The following is a 25,704-nucleotide window of genomic DNA, read 5'->3' on the forward strand; positions in this document are numbered from 1 at the left end:
GTATGTATGTTGAAGAGGGTGGGGCTTAAGCTGCATCCTTGTCTCACCCCACGGCCCTATGGAAAGAATGTGTGTTTTTTGCCGCACACCGCCTGCTCCATCTGTCTGCTCGCTCCCATCCCACCAGCACCCCCACAGCTGCAGCAATAGAACGCCAACCTGAATATCTGGATATCCAACAAATATTCATGATACTATTTGAATAGTGAAATTACTTCAAACCCCTATCCCTAGTCCAAATGAATATTGCGATATTTAACATAAGTGCATTATATAGTGCAGGGGTATTCCGCTCTTACCCTACAATGTCTGGAGCCTACTGGTTTTCTGTTCTAGCTGATATTTAATTGCACCCACCTGGTGCCCCAGGTCTAAATCAGTCCCTGATTAGAGGGGAATAATGAAAAAACGCAGTGGAACTGGCTGTGAGGTCCAGAGTTGAGTTTGAGGGGCCTAGGGGATAGGGTGCCAACTGGGACTCAAAGGTATTAAAGGCAGAGGGAGTGCACTCAGGCCTCAGCGATGTGGCCTAATGGAGCGTCTCACTGGGTTTGGCCGTGGAGAGGAGGGGTTCTGTGACTGGGATGCAGCACCCCATGTTTTCTCCACCTGTTCCCACTCAGTCTGGTTGATTGACGGTCTTTCTGTAAGAGTCCGTCTACTCTCCCCACCATAGCATTTTTAACCATAGTCTTACCAAAGTATCAACAACTCTTTACTGTTCGCTGTTACTTGTCATTTACTTAGTAGCTGGCAGTTACTAGCTGCTGAAACCACTATAGGGCAGGCTAGGTGAATTATTGTAGCAATTGGGTCCTTAACTGCCTTAGACATCCCGGGTTGACCTATACAGACATTTTAAACAAGATTGCATATGAAAAGGGGAGTTTTAGACATTTGGTTACATTATTCAGTAATATTCACAGACGAGCTGCTATCAAAGGGGGAGAGTTGCTCTTAGGCTTTATGATGCGCGTCTAACCTGATTTTAGGTTTGGTTCACAAAACTGTCATATACTAGTCTTTGAGTCTCTAGACCAGGCAGTATACTATTACTGTACTCTGAGGGTAATGTGAAGCATTTCCTCTCTGTGCTGCACTCTTAAGGCTGCGTCCTATTCTCCTATATAGTGCACGACTTTCGATCAGAGCGCTGTTGGGCCCTGTTCAAAAGTGGTGCACTAGTAGGGAATGGGGTGCCATTAGAGACGCAGCCTGAGTGTTGTTCTTCCAGTCTGAACCTGGTTCCTGAATAGCAGAGCGCTCTTCCTGAGGAGCCCGAGACCAGAGCGTCTTGTTTCCTCACACAGCCACTCCTAGCATCCGTGTGTGTGTGTGTGTGTCAGACAAACAGGACCTGGAGGCAGCCCCACAGCATAGGCCTGCCCTGCGCTCCTCCGCTCCCGACTCATCACTAAAGGGGGAAAGATGGACGACGCGTTACTGTGCGGCAATCTCCAGAGAGTGTGTTGGGAGCCTGTTAAGTGTGTGTTTTTACACAGGAGATGTATTTATTTATGTACAAAGCATATTAGTGTGTGTGTGTGTGTGTGTGTCTGTGGTACAGTGTATAAACCATTGTCAGTGGAATGTGGCTGTGTGAGTGCGTGCGCTTATCGGTCTTTTGTATAAATACCATTTTGTGTGTATGTGTAACTTGATCCTCTGGGTAGAGAGGGGGACACAGTGAGACATGGGGGGCTGTCAGCTGGGGTCTGTTGGCAGCAGTACAGGTTAGGACACTGCCCTGCAAAGCCTGGTTGTTTTATTAAAGATCAAACACACACACACACACGGAGAGGGACAAAACATGCTGTTCCATTCTGAGGGCCCGAGGCCTAGCAGGGGAAACCTAGAATGCGTCCCAAATGGTACGCTTTTCTCTATATAGTGCACTACTTTTGACCGGAGCCCTATGGACCCTGCTCCAAAATAGTGCACTGAATAGGGTGCCGTTTGGGAAACGCATTAGGCTACTGCAGCCGGGATTGGTTGGTCCGAGCTCTGAGCTGATCACCATATCATCTCTGGCTCAGCCAGGCCCCTTTGAAAACAACACCATCAGACCAGCGGTGACGACTCCCGACCAAAAATCAAGACCCATCTCATTGCTTTAGATCAGTGTGTCCTAATCAATCACTAATATACCATGTCCCAAATGGCGCGTGATGCCATAGTCAAAAGTAGTGCGCTATAAAGGAGCTATTGCCATTTGAGGACGCCACAAAGGCTAGTTCATGTCGACTTTCTATGCTGTATCAGGAGAGGGCAGAGACCAGGGTCCGTTTCACTAGGAACAGACGAACCAAAACGGAGGTGGACAACCTGAACGTGTCCAATAAGAAACGCTTGTTTTCGTTTAGGTTGCTAAACTTTTTGCTACGGTGTGCGATAATGAATAGGACCCAGCTCAGCACCTATCCAGTGTGATGGCTCCCTAGAATAGCACAGCACAGTGAGCATTACAGCCAGGTTCGCTCTGTCAGCTTTGCCCAGGCCAGTCCAATGGCCTTACCACTGTCCACCCTCAGCCTAGAAATCCACTGTAGTTTGGGCTGAATATGCTTCAGTTTAGCTGACCTGTCACGTTCTGTCTTTAAATCATGCATCTAAACAGAACAACTTCAACAATCTCAAGTTTACCAGCACGGCTTGAAACGGGGTGTTCCCCTTTTCTCTGGTATCTGTAGTGTCTGTCCCCTGCACTCACAAAGTGCTGCTGACTGTTGTACTCTTCTCTGGGTTGTGTTGATTCGTGACTTGGTGACTTAGCAAAGTGACTTATGGGACAGGTGCTAGCCAGAGGGCAGTCACAGCCTGTCAGGCCACCCTAACCACACCCAGGCAGGCAGCTCTCTGTGTGGCCCAGCTAGCTAACCACTGCAGGTGAACTGGAAGTGTTTAGGAGGAGTTAGGGGTTGTGTGTGTGGACTACTGACTACTTACATATGCTGTACTGGAAGCCACACACAGTGACAGTACACACCCAACACAAACTGTACACACGAGTAGAGGGGCATGTGCCGAGTAGAGGGGCATGATGTGTGACGTGATATATATGCTCTTTTTAAAGTAAATGCATAGAACAGGCCATTACCAGTTTATGGACCCATGTGCACAGTAGATTGTGTGTGAGATATAGATACACTTGCACTCCTTAGTGACACACGGGGTGTGTGGGAGGTTTGAGGAAGTGGAACGGTTAGGTTAATAGAGGTGAGGTCACTAGCATGCCAGACTGAACCACTCAACACTGTCAACAGGCCGAGGGCTTTTGCCTCGGGCTGAACCGTTAAGCACAGACCAAGAGGGGTAACCACCTCACGGAGCACAGACGTGTCACTGGGGCCCGCATCCATAAAGAGTCTCGGTATGTTTTGTGGTCATGAAAAAACATGCATCTTGTGATCAGTCAGGGTTAGTGTTGAAAACTCACGAGAAAGGCATTTCATCGTACTTGTGCATGCGACGTTAACTTGTAAAATGACTCTCCTGTGGGAACTCCATTGTTTATCTTCTCTTCCTCATTAATAATCCACCATTTCTGCTCTCACCCACTTCCCCCCTTCCTTCTCTTGTCGATCCCTCTCTTCTGAGTCATTCCTGCTTTTTGTCTTCATTGCTGTCTTTCAAGTCCCCCCCCCCAACCCTCCATTTCCAGACCATTCTTTCCCCCCTCTGAATAATGGCGGAAACCCCCCATCTTAGCCAGTGGGAGGGGAGACGAGTCGGCCGACCTGTGACGGACAGCTTTGTATGGGGCTGTCCGCTCGGCCGCTCACCCTTTGTTCCCATGCCAAGTAAAATGGAGGGAAAGGAGAGCGAGGTGGAGGAGTGAGGGGAAAGGAGGGGTGGTGGATGGGTAGGGGCTTCATTCATGTGTTGAGCTGGGGCTTTTGGTTTTCAGTCCCTGTGGAGCGAGAGGGGAGGGGCACACGACGACCCTGTTGTAACAGCACAACAGTGGAACTATTTAACTCACCGGTACTCCACCAGCACGCTACAGGCAGGGCTTGGAAATAACTATTATATACGGCAGGGAGATGGGGGTGGGGGCCACAAAAAAACTGAACTCATGAGGGCCCGCAGTGGCTTGTGGGTCTGCGTACCCACATGCATCTTAGCGGCCTCCCTGTTGACAGTGAAGAGCGAGATCAGTTTTAAAGTTAATTTCATGCAATTCTACACATTTTGCCATAGGGTGGAGGCAAATGTTTGCAGTTTTTAATATATTAACTGATGATCGATGGGCCCCACCCCGGTTGGTAATTCAACCATGCTTTACTAACTTAACAATCTAAAAAAAAAAATGCTGACATGGGCTAATTGAGTAACTGCACAACCAAATTTTGAAATTGTACCTTTTTGTATTCTATTATTCTTACTCTGAACTATAAGTTGAGGCCCCGACTGAGTTCCAAAAATAAATTGTGAAATTGGTCCGCGGGCCTACAAATGGGAGGCCTATGCCCATCCCTGATATAGGGTGTCCAATTAAAACGCTTTTTTTGACCAATGGGTAAAAAGTAAATTGTGTAGCTGGTCCCAACCTCCTATCTCTATCATAATATGTTCAAAAGTTTTCACCCGTGTAGGATGGCCAAAATTAGTGACAGTCCAATGGAGGCCAAAGGAAAAAGTGGTCAAAAATGATGAAAATAGCTTTGTCAGCTAGGTTGGATGCTGTGTGAGAATTAAAGCTAACTGACAGGCTCACCGTTGAACTCATCTTTCTTCTTGAGTCTGATTTTGAGACGTAGTATTTTTACATTTAATTCAGCTCGTGTCATGCTAATTTAGGTTTTTACGACCCGAGGAAACAACTTTGACCAAAGTAAAATCCTCATGTCGCTGTGAGAAAGCAGCACCACTCCGTCAAGACCTTGGTGCTTATTATCGGATGTATTAGGTTACAAAATCCCAATTTTTTTGATATTATGCTAATGAATGTGTTAGAGAAAGAAACCACTGAACAATTCAGAACACAAAGAATCATATTTGTCTTGGTAAAATGTATTTTTATAACCTTAGGAAGTTAAATTTCATCAAGTGTGTTTTCACCCACTCTGGGCAGAGTTGGGTAGACATTATGGGTGTTAACAGTACAGGAACCTCTGTTTTGGTCCGCACTGTGAACCCGAATTAATACATCAAGTAAAAACACTAGGCCTATATAGCCTATGCTGAGTTGTATGCCATTTGCCTCATGTAAATCTGAGCTGAAAAACATTCTAGGCTATTCCGTTAAAACTACTAGCCCCTAGGTGGACGTTGTAATCAAAATTCTAATCTTAACTGGGGCATTTCAAACTATCCTTTTGTGAGGTGCAGCCTGGAACTAGTTCTGTACGACGACGAGTGGCCGGGTTGATAAACCAGAATTGGAGGATCCTCCATCGTTTAAATCACCAGTTTGGGAACATTTTGGGTTCACAGTGGATTAGGCTTTCTGACAGTAGGGTTGTGGATAAAACGTAAACAGTTATGTCGCCACTGCTCAACGAGAGTAGCCTATGAAGAGTGGCACGTGTAGCTTGTCGTCGGCCAGTCACAAGTCATCAACGCGGCACTACGGTCATAGAGCCTACGTGTGTGGCAAAGCAAGATTATTTAATTAATGGGAGATGGAATTAAAAGTGAAATGAAAAGGATATGCTACAACGACCAAGAGCCTGTTGCTACTTAATAATCTGGAGATGTTGTAACTGTAGGATAAGAAAGCGCATGCAGCCTCAATTAGCCTAGTTAGCTAGCTAGCTTCTCTCGGTTTGATGCAGTCAAGACGGGTACTATGTAATCATATTTAAATAACCTAGCTATGACAAACTAGAAGTTAGTATACTAGCGCGAGTTGGCTTGTTATGGTTGGTTGCCGTCTCTCCCTCCCTGCTCCCTGTGTGACTCGCTCACAGTACACACACCGCATGGCCCCTGTTAGAGCGTCTCTTCCTCTCACTTTATCAGCTCTGGTTAATAAAGTAGCTTACAAATGAACTTTTCTGCTGCTTCCCTCACACATTTTTGGACCTGTGAAGACCTCTACAACATAACCATCCCTGTCACAATAGAAAATGCCAAGAACATTGTGAATGTTGTCACAGAAGCTGGACTTGGGCCACTGATAGGGTGCTTTTTTTTTGTTTAGTATTTAGCATCTTTTGCCAAATAAACAAACTTGACTTTTCTTTTTCTCTCAGAAGTGGGACCCCAAAACCGCAACACGTACCGAACCGTTGGTTTGGTGAACCTTTACACCCCTGTATTATGGATTACATGAATCGACTTAATTGACGTCAAACGCATGATTGAGATATTAAACAGGAGAGCAGGGACACAAGACCTGCATCCCAAATGGTATCCTTTTCCCTTTGTTGTGCAATACTTTTCAAACGTAGTGCACTATGTAGGGATTTGGATATGCCGTTTGGGATGCACACGTGCTTTCACATGCCAGTATCAGAAGGAACCTCAACAGGTTTCTTTGTTTCTCTACTCCTTCTCTTTCCCCAGTTAGCACCATTCTAGTAGTACTGGAAGGAAACCAGCAGTACAGTAGTGTTTATACCACAACAGACTGTGCTGGTGCTATGTATAGAATAATATGAGTGTTGTCATGACATGAGGCCTCCTATTCAAGTGACTGGCCAAGTTACTCCCTCAACCAAATCCTCCCAGAGCTGCTTTTCTCTTCTCTTCTCTCCTCTCTAGCCGGGGTCCTGAAAGAGGAGGCCACCACAAAAGCATTTGTTCCCCGTGACTCTCTCCCTCCAGTCCCCTTCCCCCCCCTTTTCAGCCCCTCACCACCAGCTGTGTGTCGAGCTAGGATGTGATCGGTAGAGTGGTGGAGTAGTGTTTGTCACTGGATTAACTAGGAGACGGAGGAGAATGACTACAATAGACCACAACGCCCAGTGTGGCTTCCACTCAAATCAAATTGTATTTGTCACATGCGCCGAATACAACCGGTGTAGACCTTACCGTGAAATGCTTACTTACAAGCCCTTAACCAACAATGCAGTTCAAGAAATAGTTCAAATATTTACTAAAGTAAATCAAATCTAAAAGCAACACAAAACTACATAACGAGGCTATATACAGGGGATACCACAACCGAGTCAATGGGTGGGGGTACAGGTTAGTCGGTAATTTGTAACGTGACTATGCATAGATGATAAACAGTGTGCAGCAGCAGTGTGAAAACAAAGGGGGAGATCAATGTAAATATTCTGGTTGGCAATTTGATGAATTGTTCAGCAGTCTTATGGCTTGGGGGTAGAAGTTAAGGAGCCTTCTGGTCCTGGTCTTGGCGCTCCGGTACCGCTTGCCGTGCGGTAGCAGAGAGAACAGTCTATGACTTGGGTGACTAGTCTTGGACAATTTTTGGGGGGATTTCCTCTGACACCGCCTAGTATATAGGTCCTGGATGTTAGGTATCTTGGTCCCAGTGATGTACTGGGCTGTACGCACTACCCTCTGTAGCGCCTTATGGTCAGATGCCGAGCAGTTGCCATGCCAGGCGGTGATGCAACAGGTCAGGATGCTCTCGATGGTGCAGCTGTAGAACTTTTTGAGGATGTGAGGACCCATGCCAAATCTTTTCAGTCTCCCGAGGGGGAAAATGTGTTGTCATGCCCTCTTCACAACTGTCTTGGTGTGTTTGGATCATGATAGTTTAGTGAGGTGGACACCAAGGCACTTAACTCTCGACCACTCCAGCCCCGTCGGCGTTAATTGGGGCCTGTTCGGTCCTCTTTTTCCTGTAGTCCAGTTCCTTTGTCTTGATCACATTGAGGGAGAGGTTGTTGTCCTGGCACCACACTGCCAGGTCTCTGACCTCCTCCCTGTAGGCTGTCGCGTCTTTGTCGGTGATCAGGCCTACCACCGTTGTCGTCGGCAAACTTAATGATGGTGTTGGAGTCATACTTGGCCACGCAGTCATGGGTGAGCAGGAAGTACAGGAGGGACTAAGCACGCACCTCTGAGGATCAGCGTGGCAGATGTGTTGAGGCCTACCCTTACCACTCCCTGATGGAAAAAGAAGAGGTTGAGAAACGGAGAGGAAAATAAACGGGGAGGGATTGAGAGGGATAATATCAATGCTATGTAATTCCACTTCCTCCTTCCTCCCCGTAGCCAGCTTGGAAATGTGTGTACAGTAGTCCCATTGATCAGATGGTTGAGTGCTTAGTTAATTCAGGCCAGAAAGGCAATCTAAGCCCATGTTGAAGAAACTCTGCTTGAACTGTGCCCCACTGATTTGGTCAGTGTTTCTGCCAAAGAGATTAACCTATCCATCTGTCTGGTTTTTCCACTCAAAATGATGTTGATTGCTTGTCTGGGCTCAACTGTGACTTAGGGTTTCTCTAGATTCATAACTTTAGGGCAACAACAGGATACTACAGAACAGCAGACCTGTCTGGGTTTTTCATTAGCCTTTTGCACATTGTGTGTGTGTGTGTGTGTGTGTGTGTGTGGTTTGATTGGAGAGCAGCTCGAGGATAAATGGAGTCACTTGACTAGAACACTGAAGCCTCTGTCTGTCCCATGGCACTTAAGCTCAGCAACGCACCTTTACTCAACACACATACCCCTCTTACTGTATGTCCCCGTCTCCCTCTCTTCCCCCTGTTAGTTGTGGTTCACTTTCGGTCAGGGCTGTGTAAGGCATACCCCTTGTGTCTGGGGTGTATTCACTAGTAAGGAAACGGACCACAACGGGGAGGGACTACCTGAATTTGTCCAATAAGAAACTCCTGTTTCTGTTTTCTGTTGCAAAACATTGCTACGGTGAGCACTAATGAATACATTCCAGGTGTGGGCTTTCTTCTTATGGGCTCCCAAGTAACCTCACCGCTAACTTGTGCTTGGACACGCCCGTGATCATCAACATACTGCGAGATCGATAGACACACACACACACACACACACACACACACACACACACACACACACACACACACACACACTTCCGCTGCACTTTTGTGGCTGCTCCCAAACTTCCTCATTAGGTTACTGGCCTTGCGGTCTCAGGAGACACGCGCTCATTTCTCCCCGTGGATTTACTGCTCTATTCCAGCACACACAAACACCACTAAAAACCAAACATGAACCAACGCTCGTACACATAAACACGCAGATATGCACATTAACAGTTCTCCTTCCTCACCTACAGTAGCTACTATCTAGCCGAACCGCCCTTAATAAGCCTCTGTAAACCGTACAAGCTGTGTGTATACTGGCAGGTAAATAATTGCTCATGCAGCTCGGAAAGTAATGTCAATCTACAGTAGGAAAACCCTGGCGAAGTACGCTCACAAGCTCAAATGAAATCTGCTGTTTTATGGCTGCCTTCAAAGAATAACACCATCTCTGAGAGAAAGGAGACTCTCTCTCTCTCTCTCTCTCTCTCTCCCACTCACACACCTTAACCCTGAGAGAGGTGTAGATAAGCCAAGACGGGCTGCAGCTGTGTTTTTGGGGAGGTGCAGATGGGACCCTCCCAGAGCCCAGTGCTACTTGTCTCACTCTCTCTTTCACACACACACACACACACACACACACACACACACACACACACACACACACACACACACTGCTCCCGTGGGGTGCTCTCGCATACATCCTCCAAGCAATTCTCTGTCATCGGCCTCATGGGTGGCCAGGTCTCACTGACTGACTCCACAATGAGTTGAAGTCAGGCTACACCTGCAGTAATCTAGCAACATGGTTGTCTTGGTACAGTCAGTGGCATTTCAACATCAGTCGCATCATTCATCCAATGTTTGAGAGCTTTTTCATTGGACTGACGTGAGACTAATCTAGGCCTACCTAGGGCTGTTGTGGGGACCGTATTACCGCCACACCGGTGGTCACTAGTCATGAAGGTAGTCATATTCCACATGACTTTTTTTTTTTTTCACGCTAATTAGGCTTCTCCAAGCTCTGATGCTGTGGATGGTCATTAGTAGCCTACCAAACTTGCTAACTGCCTGGTACTCAGCACTCTATTGTCCCTCTAATCATTCTGGCATCAATGCAAATGTAATCGAAAATCTAATCAAACACTTCATGAGAGCCCATGAGCGCAACGTTTCTATAGGCTATGCAATTGCGTGAGAAAACAGAGTGATGGCCTTTACTAAAAAGAGGAGGTTCCCATCAGCTTTCTATAGGCTAGGCCTATTATATTGTATTTATTTATTTCTCAACTTTCCTAATATTTAGCACATTGCTTATATTTAGCACAGGCGTATAGCCTACCTGGCTGACATGAAAATAAACCACGGGGAAAAGCGTTCTCCATTCGCTATTGAAGTGCATAGATGACATGTATTTTATCACTTGTGAATGATGGCCAGCGTAAGAAACAATGCCTTTTTTTTGCAACTTGCTCGAATCACAGTCGCACACCTCATGTAGCCTAGCCCGTAGGCCTATATGTTTTAATAAGGTTTGTATCACAACTAAAGTGGCCAAATAACTTCTAAAAATGAAGCACATTAATCCGCTTTACAAGAGGTGTAGAGCCTAACTGGCATACATAAGCAGCGTGTGAGTTTCAAGTTTGAGGAAGAAACATTTTAACCATAAAAACGCACCTTTTATAATGAAAGCATTACATGCATAGTTGCATTTGCGGTCACTTTTGATAATGGTGTTTTCCCGCAAATGGAACATTTGGCTTTTATAGCCTACTCCCATGTGCGCACTGCTGTGCTTATTTGAAGAAATAAACTATTTAGCTATCAGCATTTTAAGCTAAATGTTCTGATCTGTTGTCAGCCACATTGCATAATAAAAAATAAAAAAAAAGTTATGCTAGTGGTTGTATTCATTTGGGATTTATCGCATCCCACAACTGTCCCAGACTGTGTTTTGGAATATTTATTTCTCACACAGAATAGAATGGGTCGACTTGTGTACTATGGGGGATAGTAGATTGACATAGGCTAGTGCTTTTGCTGTTTGTTAGGCCTACTCATCTTTTTGGCTGACAAAATGTGGACTGTCCTGCCAATATCTTCAATATGCACCTCAGGAACTGGATAAGGACGCGCGCAGTTGCATTCCTGATGTCTGTCTTAACTTGTAGCCTGTGAGAAAGTTTCCGATCACGTGACTGAGAGCCATGCGAGACACTTCGAATTGCGCAGCACACCCAGGGTGAAGGGCACAATGCAGCACACCGGGCCGCAAAAGGCATGGATTTTCTTTTAGGGTGCTTTACCGCCACAGAGAATGCCGGCGAGAAATTTGAGGCATTATCAAGTGCTTGTCTAATTGTGAATGAGAGACTGATAAAGTCTTTACAGGCTGCGCAAAAAAACCAAGCAGAGCTCATGTCTTTTCAAGCAACTTTTTTCAAATCATCATTCGTCTCATCATGCAGCCTTGTATTAAAAATCAAAACATATAGCTCAACGTTTGTGTACAACCACTAAAGTCACATTAACTCTAAATTCTGAATATAGCAGTATCAATTTATTTGTTAACCGCTCAACACAGAATAGCTGCGAATGCACACTCCAAGTCGTCGTTTTGGAGAAGGAAAAAAATATTTTATTCTCTGACTTGACTCGGGGATGGGCGTTTTATGCAGAAGCACCAGAGAGGAGACTGTATGACCGTGATGCGGTTGTGTTGGCTGGCCACTGCAGCGGGCTGAATGGCCGTCTTTGTCAGTGGGGCATAACCGTCCGTTCTCGGGACTGATTGCATTACGGCAGGCCAGCCTGCCCCTCACTGACTGGGTTCTGGAGAGACTCCCTGTGTCCCAAATGGCACCTTAGTTCCTTTTGTGGTGCACTACTTTTGACCAAGGCCCACAGGAATAGGGTCCGTTTGGAACGCAGACTCGGAGAGGGGAAGGGGAGGGAGGTAGGGAACGTTTCAAGAAGCTTTAATCTACGTTGGTATGGTCTCGCATGGAGGAGTCTTTCCCCTCAACTGTTTTGGTGTCTCCTGTTGTCCTGACTCATGTGGTTGATATGGGAACCGTTGAACAAATGTCTGTCTGTCTCTGTGCCCATGAACTTAGTTGACTTCTGTTGAATGTCTGTCTGTTGGTTGGCAGAATACGAAGGGGGGGGGTATGTGCGTGCTCTCCCATGGCTCTAGAGTAAACTGTTATGCCAGGGGCGGGTGGCTGCTCTCTCTGGGCCTGTCTTCCATCTGGGCCCGAGCTGCAGTTCACATGGTCCCCCGGCTCTTATTTCCTCTTCCGGTCACCTGATGCCTGTCACCTGCCAGAGCCACCGTACGCCGCCACCACAGCTCTCCCTGCCAGCTGCCAGACCTGGCCCTGCCACACGCATGCACACACTTACTCCTACTCGCTTGCTCGCACACACTCTCCATCACGCGCGCACACTCCTTGGTGAGAGAGTGCAGCTCACCACCCGGTACCAACCAAATACACTATATTGTATCTAAGAGAACAGGAAGTATTCTTCCCTCTGGCAGTTTAATTGTACAGCTGTTTTCTAGCATGTCATATTGTTTGCATCTCAAATGGCACCCTATTCCCTACATAGTGGACTACTTTTGACCAGAGCCCTATGAAGTAGTCCACTATGTAGGGAATAGCATGCCATTTGAGATGCAGATATTGTGTGTCTACTCCATTGCTGCCTGTCGGCCAGAAACTCTACAACACGAAGCACAAAGGGAGGCCTCGATTCGCTCAATCGATATGCCTAAGAACGTTTATGCAACTTCCCCTAGAGACAGGAGTATTGCAGTGGAATTGTGAAACATCTTGATTGGTGGGAACCAGTTAATCATGTCAAACACACAAACCGATGCCTTTCACTCAAGGGAATCCAAAATGTCACATTAAGTTGAGTGTATCAAAGTAGATTTTTTGGTTCAGGCTCCATGTCTTCTGATGACTTGCAATGGTATTCTGATTCAGAATCATGGATGTCTGAGTTCCTTCACATTGTTTTGATGGATGGCTATGATGCCCTCGTTGCCCTGGCAGACACTGGCCCTCTGTGGCTGCCGACTCACGGGGATGATTGAGGATTTAATGGCTGCATAGTTTGGGACCTGTTCCCTATGCCTGTCTGCCAGGCTGTGTAGCAAGCAGCAGAGGACACACCGCCTGCCCGCCCAGCCACCCGGTGCTGCCTGCCTGCCTGCTGGAGGAATGTTCTGAATGCCGTCCCCTACCCTTTCAACAACCAGCCTCTTGTGAAAATACTTGGCAACGTATCCCCGGCCTGAGCAGAGCTCTCCTATCCAAAGCCACTGTTATTTGTCCACCATTGCCATAGTGACGTGAGGAGGGGTTTAGGGACATGCCGATGGAATCGGTTCAAAGAAATCCTGAATAAAGATGTAGGCTAGGCCTATTCTGGTAAAAATACAGGGACTTGTGTAGCGGTATAGTTCTGATCATGTGTTTGCAACCTGTGGTTGTGTGGGTTTTGAGGGGTTGATGGAGTGGATAGAATTGAGCTAGGAGAAATGCTGATTAAATTGTGCACTGCATCAAAAGTTCCACAATCTTAACTTTTCTGGTGAACAGCACGATACAGTCGATTTGAGCTCAACCCTCTGCATTTAGGTGCCCCTTCCAACTCTTTGATCGCATTGACAAATGTTGAGTTGACTGTTTGGGTTTAGCATACGTGCTGCAGTTTTGAAAGTGTCTTAACCCAGTGGGAGTTTAGATATGCCAGCGACTTGAAGGCTTGGATGGAAAGGGGTCATCGTCTGACCCGGGTAAAGTCCTATTCTAAAAAGGAAACATCGATGTCATTTTTCAATGCATTAGGTGCTCTTATTTATTAAAAGCGGACGCGTTTCAAAACACAAGCTATCTTTTTGTTGTCCTAACCCAGTAATTCCCTGTGTCTGTTCAGCCTTTCTTTAGACTTCTGAACCTGAGGAAGCTGGGCCTGAGTGACAATGAGATCCAGAGGCTCCCTCCTGAGGTGGCCAACTTCATGCAGCTGGTGGAGCTCGACATCTCCAGAAACGGTTCGGACACTCACACACTCACACACTCGGTCGGTCGGTGGCCCCCTCTGCTAGGGTCAAAACCAGGTTCAATACCAGCATATTGCAACCATGCATGCAAATTACCACAATGAACAGACAATTATTTGAACCACCAACTAATAAATAAATGCTGCTTTGGCAAACATGCTGCAAACACCACTTTCAGAGAACCAGCGAGAAACTAGGACCTAGAGCTAAAACCTGCATTCATGGGCAGACGAGCTTCACAAAATACAAGCAAGCAGGCGATAGCCTTATAGACCAATAGAAATGGATTCTGTGGCAGGCAGTACAGTACCAACAAGCTGAAAACAACACATTCAACTCACCCATGGTCCCCAACTCACCCATGGTCCCCAACTCACCCATGGTCCCCAACTCACCCATGGCCCCCAACTCACTCCTGGCCTTGCCAGCCCTGGTAGTTAAACACGGACACAGAAGGGCATGTAAGAAAAGTGATCTGGGATCTAAACCCTACATATACCCCCTAGAAACCAATGCCAAGCGCTCAAGTCAATCCCACCCTCGATCGTATATGTCAAACCCATCTCAAATGTTTCCTGCTTTATTTACTCCTAGCAGTCGGTGTCCTTGCTGTAAATATCACATAGTGGGCAGTGTTTATATGAGACATCTGTCCTGCTGCCGCAGACCGACTGCATCAGGGGCTGCCAGCCGAGCCAAGAGCTGTGGGAGATGTGGCCTAACGACTTAGTCCATCTGTGCTCAGCTACTGCTGCCTTGGTTCTATTGCCCAGGAGAGTAACACACTAACCAGTCTCCATGTGTTGGACCAGGCTCCTAAACCTAACATGGATTTCAGATTTTATGTGTAGATTAGGTTATGGCCAAGTTCTGGCAGTATACATAAATCTAAGGTTCAGATACAGACCAACCGTAATGTAGTCCTCCAAAGAGAGAGTGTGTGTGTGTGCGCGCGCGAGTCAAGCGTTTTTAAATGGGACCTATCAGGCTGATGACATTGACACTGACTGTTACTTGAATGTCTGATTATGTACAGTATGAAACATATGGTAATTATCATAGTCTTGTCTATGGGAACAGGTGAAGGGGTTTCCCTTTTCATCCTCTTTTCTGCCCCATCCATCCCTGTTCTTTGTCCCCCTCTCCCCTCATCACCAGCCCATCTGCTAGTGATTACAAGGGAGGGGAAACTGAAGTGGTGGTCTCAGAATGTGACCCCGCTGTTTGTGTCTATCGTGCTGAGTGTGCCCCCCCCCCCCACTCGCTCTCTCCGCAGACATTCCTGAGATCCCAGAGAGCATTAAGTTCTGCAAGGCGTTGGAGATTGCAGACTTCAGTGGAAACCCCCTCTCCAGGTTAGTGGATCAGTCCAGGGCCGCCTCTCTCTCTCTACGTCTTTCCTGTTGTCTTTGAGGAAATGTCTGGGCCATACCAAGTTATCATTTGAGATACATGGGGGGAGGTGCACTTCAGTAATTCATTGTCACACTTGTGCCATATTGTGATTCTTTCCTTCTTTCCATAATGGCCTTGAAGATAAACAACCCAAAACAATGAAGTAAACAGTGAAATATTTTAACAAGTTGCTATATATTTATATGTCAAGTTGTCGCCCAGATGTGTCAAAGGCTCAGAGCAGGACCTTTCTCACTACTAGATTATGTACATGAGCAAAACGCCTGGAGGAGAACGAGGCTTTGTGAGGCTACAGTACGCTGTTCGCTGACCCAGAAACTAGCATGGCGTTAAGTATAGAAGTGGAATGCTCGACAAGGCAAACCCTCTCCCTGCTGCAGCTTCCTCCTATAGAATAGGAAAATAACTGTTGGCAGCAGTAGTGATGGTGAGTGCTTTGTCAGATGGATCTGGCCACATAATGTGTGTCCGTCCCAAATGGCACCCTATTCCCTATATAGTGCACTACAGGCCCTGGTCAAAAGTAGTGCACAATAAAAGGGAATAGGGTGCCATTTGGGACACACACATAGGCAGGGGAGGAAGCTATTCCAACTGCTTCAAGGGCTGGTGTTGAAGGGCCATTGAGAAAGACTCTCTCCCCGGCTCGCTCGCTCTCTCTCCCCGGCTCGCTCGCTCTCTCTCCCCGGCTCGCTCGCTCTCTCTCCCCGGCTCGCTCGCTCTCTCTCCCCGGCTCGCTCGCGCTCGCGCTCTCTCTCTCCCCGGCTCGCTCGCTCTCTCTCCCGGCTCGCTCGCGCTCGCTCTCTCTCTCCCGGCTCGCTCGCGCTCGCTCTCTCTCTCCCGGCTCGCTCGCGCTCTCTCTCCCCGGCTCGCTCGCTCTCTCTCTCCCCGGCTCGCGCTCGCTCTCTCTCTCCCCCGGCTCGCGCTCGCTCTCTCTCTCCCCCGGCTCGCGCTCGCTCTCTCTCTCCCCCGGCTCGCGCTCGCTCTCTCTCTCCCCCGGCTCGCGCTCCGCCCTCTCGCGCTCGCTCCTTCTCCCTTTCCATCTGTTTTCCTGTCTTCTGTCCTCTCATCACTAGGTTGCCTGATGGTTTCACTCAGCTGCGAGGGCTCGCCCACCTGGCCCTCAACGACGTGTCACTGCAGACACTGCCCAACGACATAGGAAAGTAAGTACACACACCAACAAAGTATGCAGACGGACCACCTTGCATGAATGGGTATTTGAACTCCGACACGGGTTTCCTTCTTGCTCTAAACATTTGAACTCCTCGTTCTGTAAAATGACACATTGGTACAGGCCTAATTACATGACACAGTGGGCTCTCAGACAGACAGACAGACAGACAGACAGACTGACTGCTCTGAGTGACCAGACGGACGAGGCCCATCGCCATGCCAAGTTAACCAGGACCAGCAGACGCCCCATCTGACTAACCTCTCCTCCTCCCTCTCTCCTGCAGCCTGGCCAACCTGGTGACGCTGGAGCTCAGGGAGAACCTGCTCAAGTCCCTGCCCACGTAAGTGGCCTCTTTAGCCTGGCATAGTTCCCAGCATCCCTCCATGCTAACAAAGGTGGTTGTTTCCTAAAAAGGAGTCCTTGATGATACAACTAGTGATTTGAAGCACAATGGAGTCCTCAATCATCACTAGTCCATCTGTTCACTAGTTAACCGCAGTAGTAGCTCCCTTTTCTATAGATGCAGTTGTCATTATTTATTTATTTATTTATTTATTGTTTTACCTTTATTTAACCAGGTAGGCTAGTTGAGAACAAGTTCTCATTAACAACTGCGACCTGGCCAAGATAAAGCAAAGCAGTGCGACACAAACAACACAGAGTTACACATGGAATAAACAAACATACAGTACAAAAACAAGTCTATATACAATGTGAGAAAATGAGGTGAGATAAGGGAGGTAAAGGCAATAAAAAGGCCACGGTGGTGAAGTAAATACAATATAGCAAGTAAAAACACTGGAATTGTAGATTTGCAGTAGGTGAATGTGCAGTAGAAATGCTGGGGTGCAAGGGAGCAAAATAAATAAATACTGTAGGGGATGAGGTAATAGTTTGGGTTATTTATAGTGTGTGTGTGAATGACAAGCTTGGCTTGTCGTGACTGTGCGTGTGAATGACAAGCTTGGCTTGTCGTGACTGTGCGTGTGAAAGATTGGGGCGTGATGGTTAGTGATTTAGCATATCTGGTCCTGACTGTAACAGTCCAGATGTCGTCTTGATGCGTTTCTGTATAGATTATAAATCTGTTCTAAAACTGAGTGTGTTTCGACAAGACTGTGTCTATGCAGTAGTCCCCATTTACTTCAGGGTTTCTATGATTGATTGTTTCTCTTATCCAGGTCGCTCTCTTTCCTGGTGAAACTGGAACAGCTGGACCTGGGCAGCAATGAACTGGAAGTGTTGGTAAGAACAAGCTCCAAATGGCACCCTATTCCCTATATAAATATATAGATATTTAGAGTGCACTACTTTTACCGGAGCGCTATGGGCCCTCATGCACTATAAAGAGAATAGGGTGCCATTTGGGACACACCCATAGTTGTACCCTTGAGTCCTGTTTGTTTGAGCATGGGAACGCCTGCCTGGCTAGCCTTCTCATTGGGACAGGGTAAACAGTGCCTGTTGAGCTGACAAGGGCGTAGGCTGAGCAAACAACCTGACGTCATGCTACCGCCTGACACCCTGCCTGTCATACTGTACACTGCTCAGCCTCGACAGGGATGCTAAGTCTTTTTTAATGTCATTTATCACTCAAATACAGTCTGGGGTCATTTTCACAGGTTTTGTGTTTTCTGGGATTGATTCCCAATGCTTTTTTTTAGAGCTCAAAGTGAATTGCCCTGCAGGGATAAAGAATGTTATTTTATTTTTTTTCAAATTGAATTGGAACAGGACCCATCTTGTTTTGGATAGCAACATGCTTTGATCTGTTTGGTGTATGGGCATAGCCAACGGGAACAGTGCGTGGGCGTGCATATGTAGAGTGGAATGGGGGTATTTGGGGCGTATGATGTGTGTTTATGTAGCCACCCATCCTCTTCTCTTCCCAAATGATGCATATTTAAGTGGATGCTGCGTGTTTGTTCCCGCTCGCTTTAGCTCAGAACACCTGGTCGCCTGGCCTCGCGTCACAAAGCAGAGCAACGATGACATACATCATGCCCTCTGTTTACCTTCTCTCTCTTTTTCCCCTCTCTCTATCTCTAACAGCCAGACACACTCGGTGCTCTCCCTAAGCTACGGGAGCTGTGGTTGGACCGTAACCAGCTCTCCTCATTGCCACCAGTAAGTATGGTCCTGGCTCATCATCTATGCCCATCTTATTCGCTTAGACTCAGAACGTTGCTCAGTATGAAACCCATCACGTACATTTGAGTGAGTATTCACACTAAACACCATTGCTGTGCCTGTGTGTGTGTAGGAGCTGGGGAACCTGCGGAGGCTGGTGTGTCTGGACATGTCAGAGAACCGCCTGGAGGAGTTGCCCTCGGAGCTGAGCGGCCTGCTGGCCCTCACTGACCTGCTGCTCACACAAAACCTCCTGGAGGTGGTCCCTGACAGCATAGGTGAGAGGAGGGAGGGACAAAAGATTAACTGATGGCATTCTGTCCCTTTGTACAGTGCCTTGTTCACCTGAACTGGTTTACACAGTAGCTTCATTGTCAAACTGAACTTTTTAAAAAGTACTCTTTGCCAAGGTGTCTGTTTTTTTTTACCAATAAGTAGACCCATGGACATTATCGTTGCCTGAATGCAATTGGTAATGCACTTGAATCATGAAGAACCACACCGCCCCCTATTGGGGAAATAATGCTAGTAAACTGACATAAAAGCTTGCTCATGTTCATTATGAGCCAAACAGACAATAACTGACTTAAAAAGGGACCTGAGCTTGTCCAATAAACACGTTTTCATTTTCCGTTACGAAACATTTTTCTACGACGTGCGCTAATGAATACGACCCGGGTGACTCGATGTTTTGTTGTTTCTCCAGGCTCTCTGAAGCAGCTGTCCATCCTGAAAGTGGACCAGAACCGACTGACCCACCTGAGCGACTCCATAGGAGAGTGTGAGAACCTGACTGAACTCGTGCTGACCGAGAACCTCTTACAGGTACAGAACCACGTTTCTTCGGTTCAGAACAAATGTAGACTTCATTGCCTTTTTAATTTGAACAACCCCCTTGAGATGCATTATTTTTAATATTCATGAAATGTGTAAATGTTTGATTCTGTAGACTCTGCCTCGCTCGCTGGGCAAGCTGAAGAAGCTGACCAACCTGAATGCGGACCGCAACCGGCTGGGCGGCGTGCCCGATGAGCTGGGCGGCTGCGCCAGCCTCAACGTGCTCTCCCTCAGGGACAACCGCGTGGCCAAGCTGCCTGCCCAACTGGCCGACGCCACCGAGCTCCACGTGCTAGACGTGGCAGGGAACAGGTAACCCCCGCTACGCCTCCCATGTAGGTCCCGCAACTCAGTGGCGTTGGTGCGATCCACTCTTATATCTAGTATCGCCGCTCCTCAAGTCGTCTGAGCTCCTTCGCTTGATTTTATTTTACATTTATCAAGCCTTACAATTGAATAGTAATGTAATGTATGCCGTTTAGCAGACGCTGTTTCCAAAGCGAGTTACGGCAGGGCGTGCGTACATTTTCATAGGAGGGGCCTCAGCAGGAACTGAACCCACGGTCCTGACGTTGCCAGCGCAATATTCTACCACCTGAGCCACACCGGATGTATTCTTCTAAATCAGAGTAGTACTTTCCATATGTTGAGTCCATGTTGTTGACGGTGTTGTGTGGTGTGCCCAGGTTACAGAACCTGCCGTTTGCCCTGGCCAACCTCAACCTGAAGGCCATGTGGCTGGCAGAGAACCAGTCCCAGCCCATGCTCAAGTTCCAGACGGAGGATGAGGAGAGCACCGGGGAGAAGGTGCTCACCTGCTACCTGCTACCCCAGCAGCCTTCCTCTAGCCTGGGTGAGTTAGCCTTACGCCGCCGTCATCTTCATCACGATCTTCTTCCCCCTCTCTCACTACCTCTGTTCTCATCTTTGTCCTAGGTTTTTTTCACTATTTACAGACTTTCTTTACCTCTCTCTTCACTCTCTCTCTCTGCATATCCTCTTTCCTTCACTTCCTCTAACTTAACACGGTAGGCGTTTCACCTGCTACGCTGGAAGTGTAACGTTTGACCAGCGTGAGCAGAGCGCAAAGCCACTTCATCAATTGTTCTCGGGTGTGGGCTGTGCATCGAGATCTTGAAAATAAAAACCCAATCCTGGACCCGTGCCGCTTACGCCAAGGTCTCATTGAAGTGAATGGGAGCGTCTGGCGCTTGGTCACAGTTACACGTCAAACGTAGCAGGCCAGTAACCCCCGTTAGCTCCCTGCTCCATAACGGTGACCGTTTGGGTCCAGTGACGATGCTCATCTATCCTGCTGTCATCTAATGTTAACTATTGGAAGCGTAGCCTGTGTTTATAACCCAGAGTCCTTCTCGCTCTCCTGTTTGACTCAACCCAGATTTACCTAACATCACTTCTCCTAACATCCATTCATCCCATGTACCATCAAAACATAATTATTTTTTTCAATCCAGTAATTCACTATCTTGTTAGTTGTTGGAAGGTCCGACCTGATTTGTAAGTCGGTCCCTCTCTTCGATCCGGTCTCTCCCTACAGAGAACCTGCTCCAGAACAGTGTGGATGACAGCTGGACAGACAGCAATCTGAACCGCGTGTCAGTCATCCAGTTCCAGGAGGAGACCACCAAGCAGGAGGCGGAGGACGACGAGGCGGCCGCGGAGCGCAGGGTAAGAGAAATCAAAATACAGCTGTGTTTGTCACGTGCTTCACAAACGACATGTGTAGACGAACAATGAAATGCTTACCTATTGGGCCCTTCCCAACAATGCAGAGACACAAATTATAACACTAGTAGTACATAATACACAATGAGTAACGAGAGAATGAATACGCTTTGTTTTTAAATACATTTTGTAGGTTATTTTGGCACTTTATTTGGACCGTTATGAAATGCGAGGGGGATACAGGCCGGTGGGAGTAACAGTGGGGAAGGGTGGACGTGGGGATTGAACCCCGGTCGCTGATAAGGAGCTTTGTTCACGTGACTCCTGCGCTTCGCGAGCCAACACATTCTATAGTGAAGCACTCGATGGCTGGCTCTCAACGTCGCTTCCTTGTCCATTCCTCTCCCACTGTGACCTCTGATCTGACATGTCATCAGGTGAAAGTAACATGATGGAGAGGACGTCCAGTCAGACAATCAGTCATTGTTTCGGCAGCGTCACAAATCGGTCCTACTTTGTCCTTGGGTCTTGATTTACTGTTTGCCTGAGGAGGACTGTCTGTAATTGACTGTAGACGGGCTGTCAGTCTGGGGAGTTTACTGGTGCGTGTGTGCAGGGTCTCCAGCGGCGGGCGACACCGCACCACAGTGAGCTGAAGGTGATGAAGAAAGTGATTGAGGAGAGGAGGAACGAGGCCTACACGTCCAGAGCTGATGGAGAGACGGAGTCCCCTGGTGCTGAGGTACACCACATCACCACCACATCACCACCACATCACCACCACATCACCAACACATCACCAACACATCACCAACACGCCACTGGACATCCTACATGGCACCCTACTTGAGATCCATGAGCACAAATATAAATCAAAGGTTGCGTCCTAAATGTCACCCTATTGCCCATTTATAGTGCACTTCTTTTGACCAGGGTCCATTTGGGACACGCACACACAAAGTAAAGCCTGTGTATCCCAAGTAAGAAGTGGGTTATTTCTGGGCAGTCGGCGTCATGGGTTATTGTGTAACGTTCTGACAGAATCTGAGTGTTACCTGTTGGTCACCAATCCAGGATTCTGTTTTTCCCATTCCCGCCGTGTGATTGGTGGTTGCAGGAGAAGCGGCTGAGCGATCTGTCCAATCAGAGCCACGACTCTGCGGCGTCCAACAGCACGGCCTCTGCCAACTCCCACGAAGAGCGGCGGGGCCTGATGACCACAGACCTGGTGGGTGGGCGTGGCCCCCAGGAGGAGGAGGAGCTAGATGAGATGGAGGTGGAGTACGTAGAGGTGAGTTTCACTACTATGACAGTCTGTTAGTCACCTAGTACTGGAGCTGCCTTTTTAAGGCCTGGAGTTTTACTTGGCCAGGAAAAACTATGTACCCTAGTTATATACTTTCTCCTGGTCAGGTCAATTAATTAATCATGCATAACAGTAACTTGAGAGATGTCCTCGTCTTGACTACGATCTCTCCCCTCCTGCTCTTTCTTTCTCTCCCTTCACTCACACCATCCCCTCTCCCACCAGCCCACGGTGCACTTTGCAGAGGAGCCCATGTACCGGGGTGGGGACGAGAATGGTGACGATGAGGAGGGCGAGGATGGGGTCCCACACGGCTACGAAGAGGAACAACAGAGGCCCCAGTTCCCCACGGAGAAGCAGCGTCTGATCAGGAAGGACACGCCGCACTACAAGAAGCACTTCAAGATCACCAAGCTGCCAAAACCCGAGGCGGTGGCCGCGTTACTGCAGGGCTTCAGCCCCGACGCTCACCTGGCCCAACACCCCGCCTCGCACCACACTGCCCCCGAGGAGAGGAGGAGGATGAGGAGGAGGAAGGGGATGAGTGTATGGTAACTCCACAGCGCCACAACAGGATAGAAGAGCCAGAGCTGGAGGATAGGAGTCTGCTTCATGCCAACTCCTCCCTGCAGCCGGTCAAGGTAACCTGGGCTTGTGGTGGGGTGGGGGTAGAGAACACATGTTTACAGTATGTACATAGTCTATAATGAGTAGTAGTACAAAACTGAAACGTACACACGATCATATCATGCAGCTATCGTGTTCAGGACTCTCATGTTTTTTCTGATAACTTGACTAGACTAACAGGGGTCAGCTGGTCACGTGAAACTCCACGCCCTAACCATGTATCCCAATTTCAAATTAGCCAGGACGGGCACGGACTAGGTTTTCCTCTCGTGTTTTGCCTCATGAAGCTGACAGTTGAATGAAGCTCTTGCACACCTTCTCTCTTCACGCTGACATGTTAGTGGCCTGCTGCTCGCCTCTATGCACACCCTGGACACGCAAGTGCATAGAAGCTCCCCGTCGCTCTGTCACCGTGCAACCTGCATTCGGTCTGGACTGCTGGCACTGGTTTGGATTTCGGAGATGACATTGCATGCCGTGTTGCTGTGCATAGGAAAAACAAAGCAATGGATACGGGGATGTTTGCCGGGGATGTTTGCCGGGAGTTGTCTTATGGCTTTGCGCTCGTGCTTTTACGTTGCTCTCTCTGTCCCACACAAGCAGGTTTCGTTCTTACGGTCACAGACGGCGGTAGCCGGTATTCGGTAACTTGATAAAAGACATAACTAACGAGTGGACTTTCTCATTAACAGTATTTGATAAACGTTTTGTTAATGTCGTCAGACAGACCGACGGTTTTACAAACGGACGGCCAGCGCGCACCAAGTCAGGACACGTTTCACTCCTTTAGTCAAAGGCTGTGTACCAAATGTCTCCTTAAATCCCTGGTCCAAACGTAGTACACTATAAAGGGTGCCATTTTTGGACAAACCATATTCTTTTATCCACACACTACCCAGACTGCTCAGAGTGGAGCTCCCTCTTGTGGCTCCTCTGAGCATCTCAAGGACTACTTATCAATAATACCCATCAAATCTGCTTCGTAGAAAGTGACGGTCTATTAAATGCTGAATCCCCCAACCCCCATCAGCTGTGCACTAGACTCCTATGCTGGCCTCCTGCTGGCCTCCTTCACCATGACTTTGTCTGCCCCACCTCAGTACTACGCTTCTCTCCATATCATTTGCTGTCTGCTGTTGTTTTTGGTTAATCAACTGTCCCTTACCTGCTTTCCTACATTTGTGTGTTTAGTGAGAGTGTGTGGATATGGCTCTTGAAATGTATGACTCGGAATACCATTTATTGTATCGGAATTGATTTATTAATCGTAATCACCACTAGCGCTGCTGAATAACATGCATTGAATGATGGCGTGTATGTCTGCGTGTGGTGCCTGATTTGTCTACCGACCATCCAGAATTCCTCTTGGCCGAGGTGGAAATGTTGAGACCCAGACAAACCGCTTTATGCTAAATGTACACCTAGAGCACGGAACAACCCCTCACCATTTTGCTGCACATTTCACATTGTAGGGAAACGCGCCAATGGCTTTTCACAGTTATTTTGTCTGAGGCTGTCACCTTTCTTTAGCTCTGCAAACACAATCACTTGGGAGTACATGCAAAGCCATACAATATCTAATGCTGATTGGAGGTGTTCGGATATAATGATTGCTGCATAGTAGAAGGTGTAGAAATGAAATGACTTTAAAGAGGAACAGGGTTTCCTGTGGTGTCTGTCTATAGGCTGGAGGGAACTTTACGCTGGGAGCCACTGCTTTCTTTCCCCCCGCTTCTCTTTCTGAACACAAGCTGCCCTCCCCGTGTGGCCTGTAACTCACCTCATCCTGGGTCTCGAGTTTCCACCCCTGCCTGCTTCCGCTTCTGGTGGCTGGGGAGTGAGTGATGTGTGTGACCGATGTTGCCACTGTTCAAATGACCTCAACTGGCGATGAAATTGGCCATATCAAATGTAGTCCCTAGTTCAACCACTATACAATAGTGGATATGATCTTTTTTGGGTTTATCCCTGTGGCTGAGTGTGTGTGTGTGTTACTGTTCTTTGATGCGTTTGTATGCGTGTGTGTGTGTGCGCGGTGTTCTGTTTTTGATTTATCCGATTTTGTTTTGGTTGGAGTATGCTTGTGTGCATATTTAGTTATTTTGGCCTCACTAATCCGCATGCCTCTCGCTGGTTCCTGTCCTAACAGGGGGTGTCATTTGATCAAGTCAATAATCTGCTGATTGAGCCTGCTCGAATTGAGGAGGAAGAGGTCTGTACTTACTCTCTCTCACTCCATCCATCCACTCCCCCCCCTCTCTCTCTCGTTCCCCCACTCACTCACCCCTTCACCCACCCGCTGGCTCTCAGAGGGGAACCAAAAAACAGCCCACAAAAATCCATGATTAATCCAAGCCAATCGCCAGGGAAATGCTCACCACAACTCTCCATTGGACCACCAGCGTGATAGAACTCGACGCGGACTAACAGAACTTGAAGGGGACTAAAATGGACAGAGGGTTTTAGGATTCAAATGATATCTGTAACAGTAAGGTTATACGAATTGTAAGAAAGGTGGGTAGATTCTACC

General features: G+C 47.7%; 1 protein-coding gene across 1 annotated transcript in view; it reads left to right on the top strand.

Moving 5' to 3' along the window:
- LOC106590179 (protein scribble homolog) overlaps positions 1 to 25,704 on the top strand; it is a 103,889-nt gene that overhangs the window by 50,506 nt on the left and 27,679 nt on the right. The window contains 16 exon segments of the mRNA XM_045710627.1: positions 13,869 to 13,986; positions 15,272 to 15,350; positions 16,488 to 16,577; positions 16,872 to 16,928; positions 17,770 to 17,833; positions 18,641 to 18,715; positions 18,852 to 18,996; positions 19,425 to 19,543; positions 19,668 to 19,867; positions 20,242 to 20,408; positions 21,114 to 21,244; positions 21,858 to 21,983; positions 22,359 to 22,532; positions 22,773 to 23,057; positions 23,060 to 23,188; positions 25,324 to 25,386. Coding sequence (XP_045566583.1) covers positions 13,869 to 13,986; positions 15,272 to 15,350; positions 16,488 to 16,577; positions 16,872 to 16,928; positions 17,770 to 17,833; positions 18,641 to 18,715; positions 18,852 to 18,996; positions 19,425 to 19,543; positions 19,668 to 19,867; positions 20,242 to 20,408; positions 21,114 to 21,244; positions 21,858 to 21,983; positions 22,359 to 22,532; positions 22,773 to 23,057; positions 23,060 to 23,188; positions 25,324 to 25,386 — 2,022 coding nt within the window.

This window comes from Salmo salar, chromosome ssa29 (assembly GCF_905237065.1).
Source record: "Salmo salar chromosome ssa29, Ssal_v3.1, whole genome shotgun sequence".
NCBI classification, from domain to species: domain Eukaryota; kingdom Metazoa; phylum Chordata; class Actinopteri; order Salmoniformes; family Salmonidae; genus Salmo; species Salmo salar.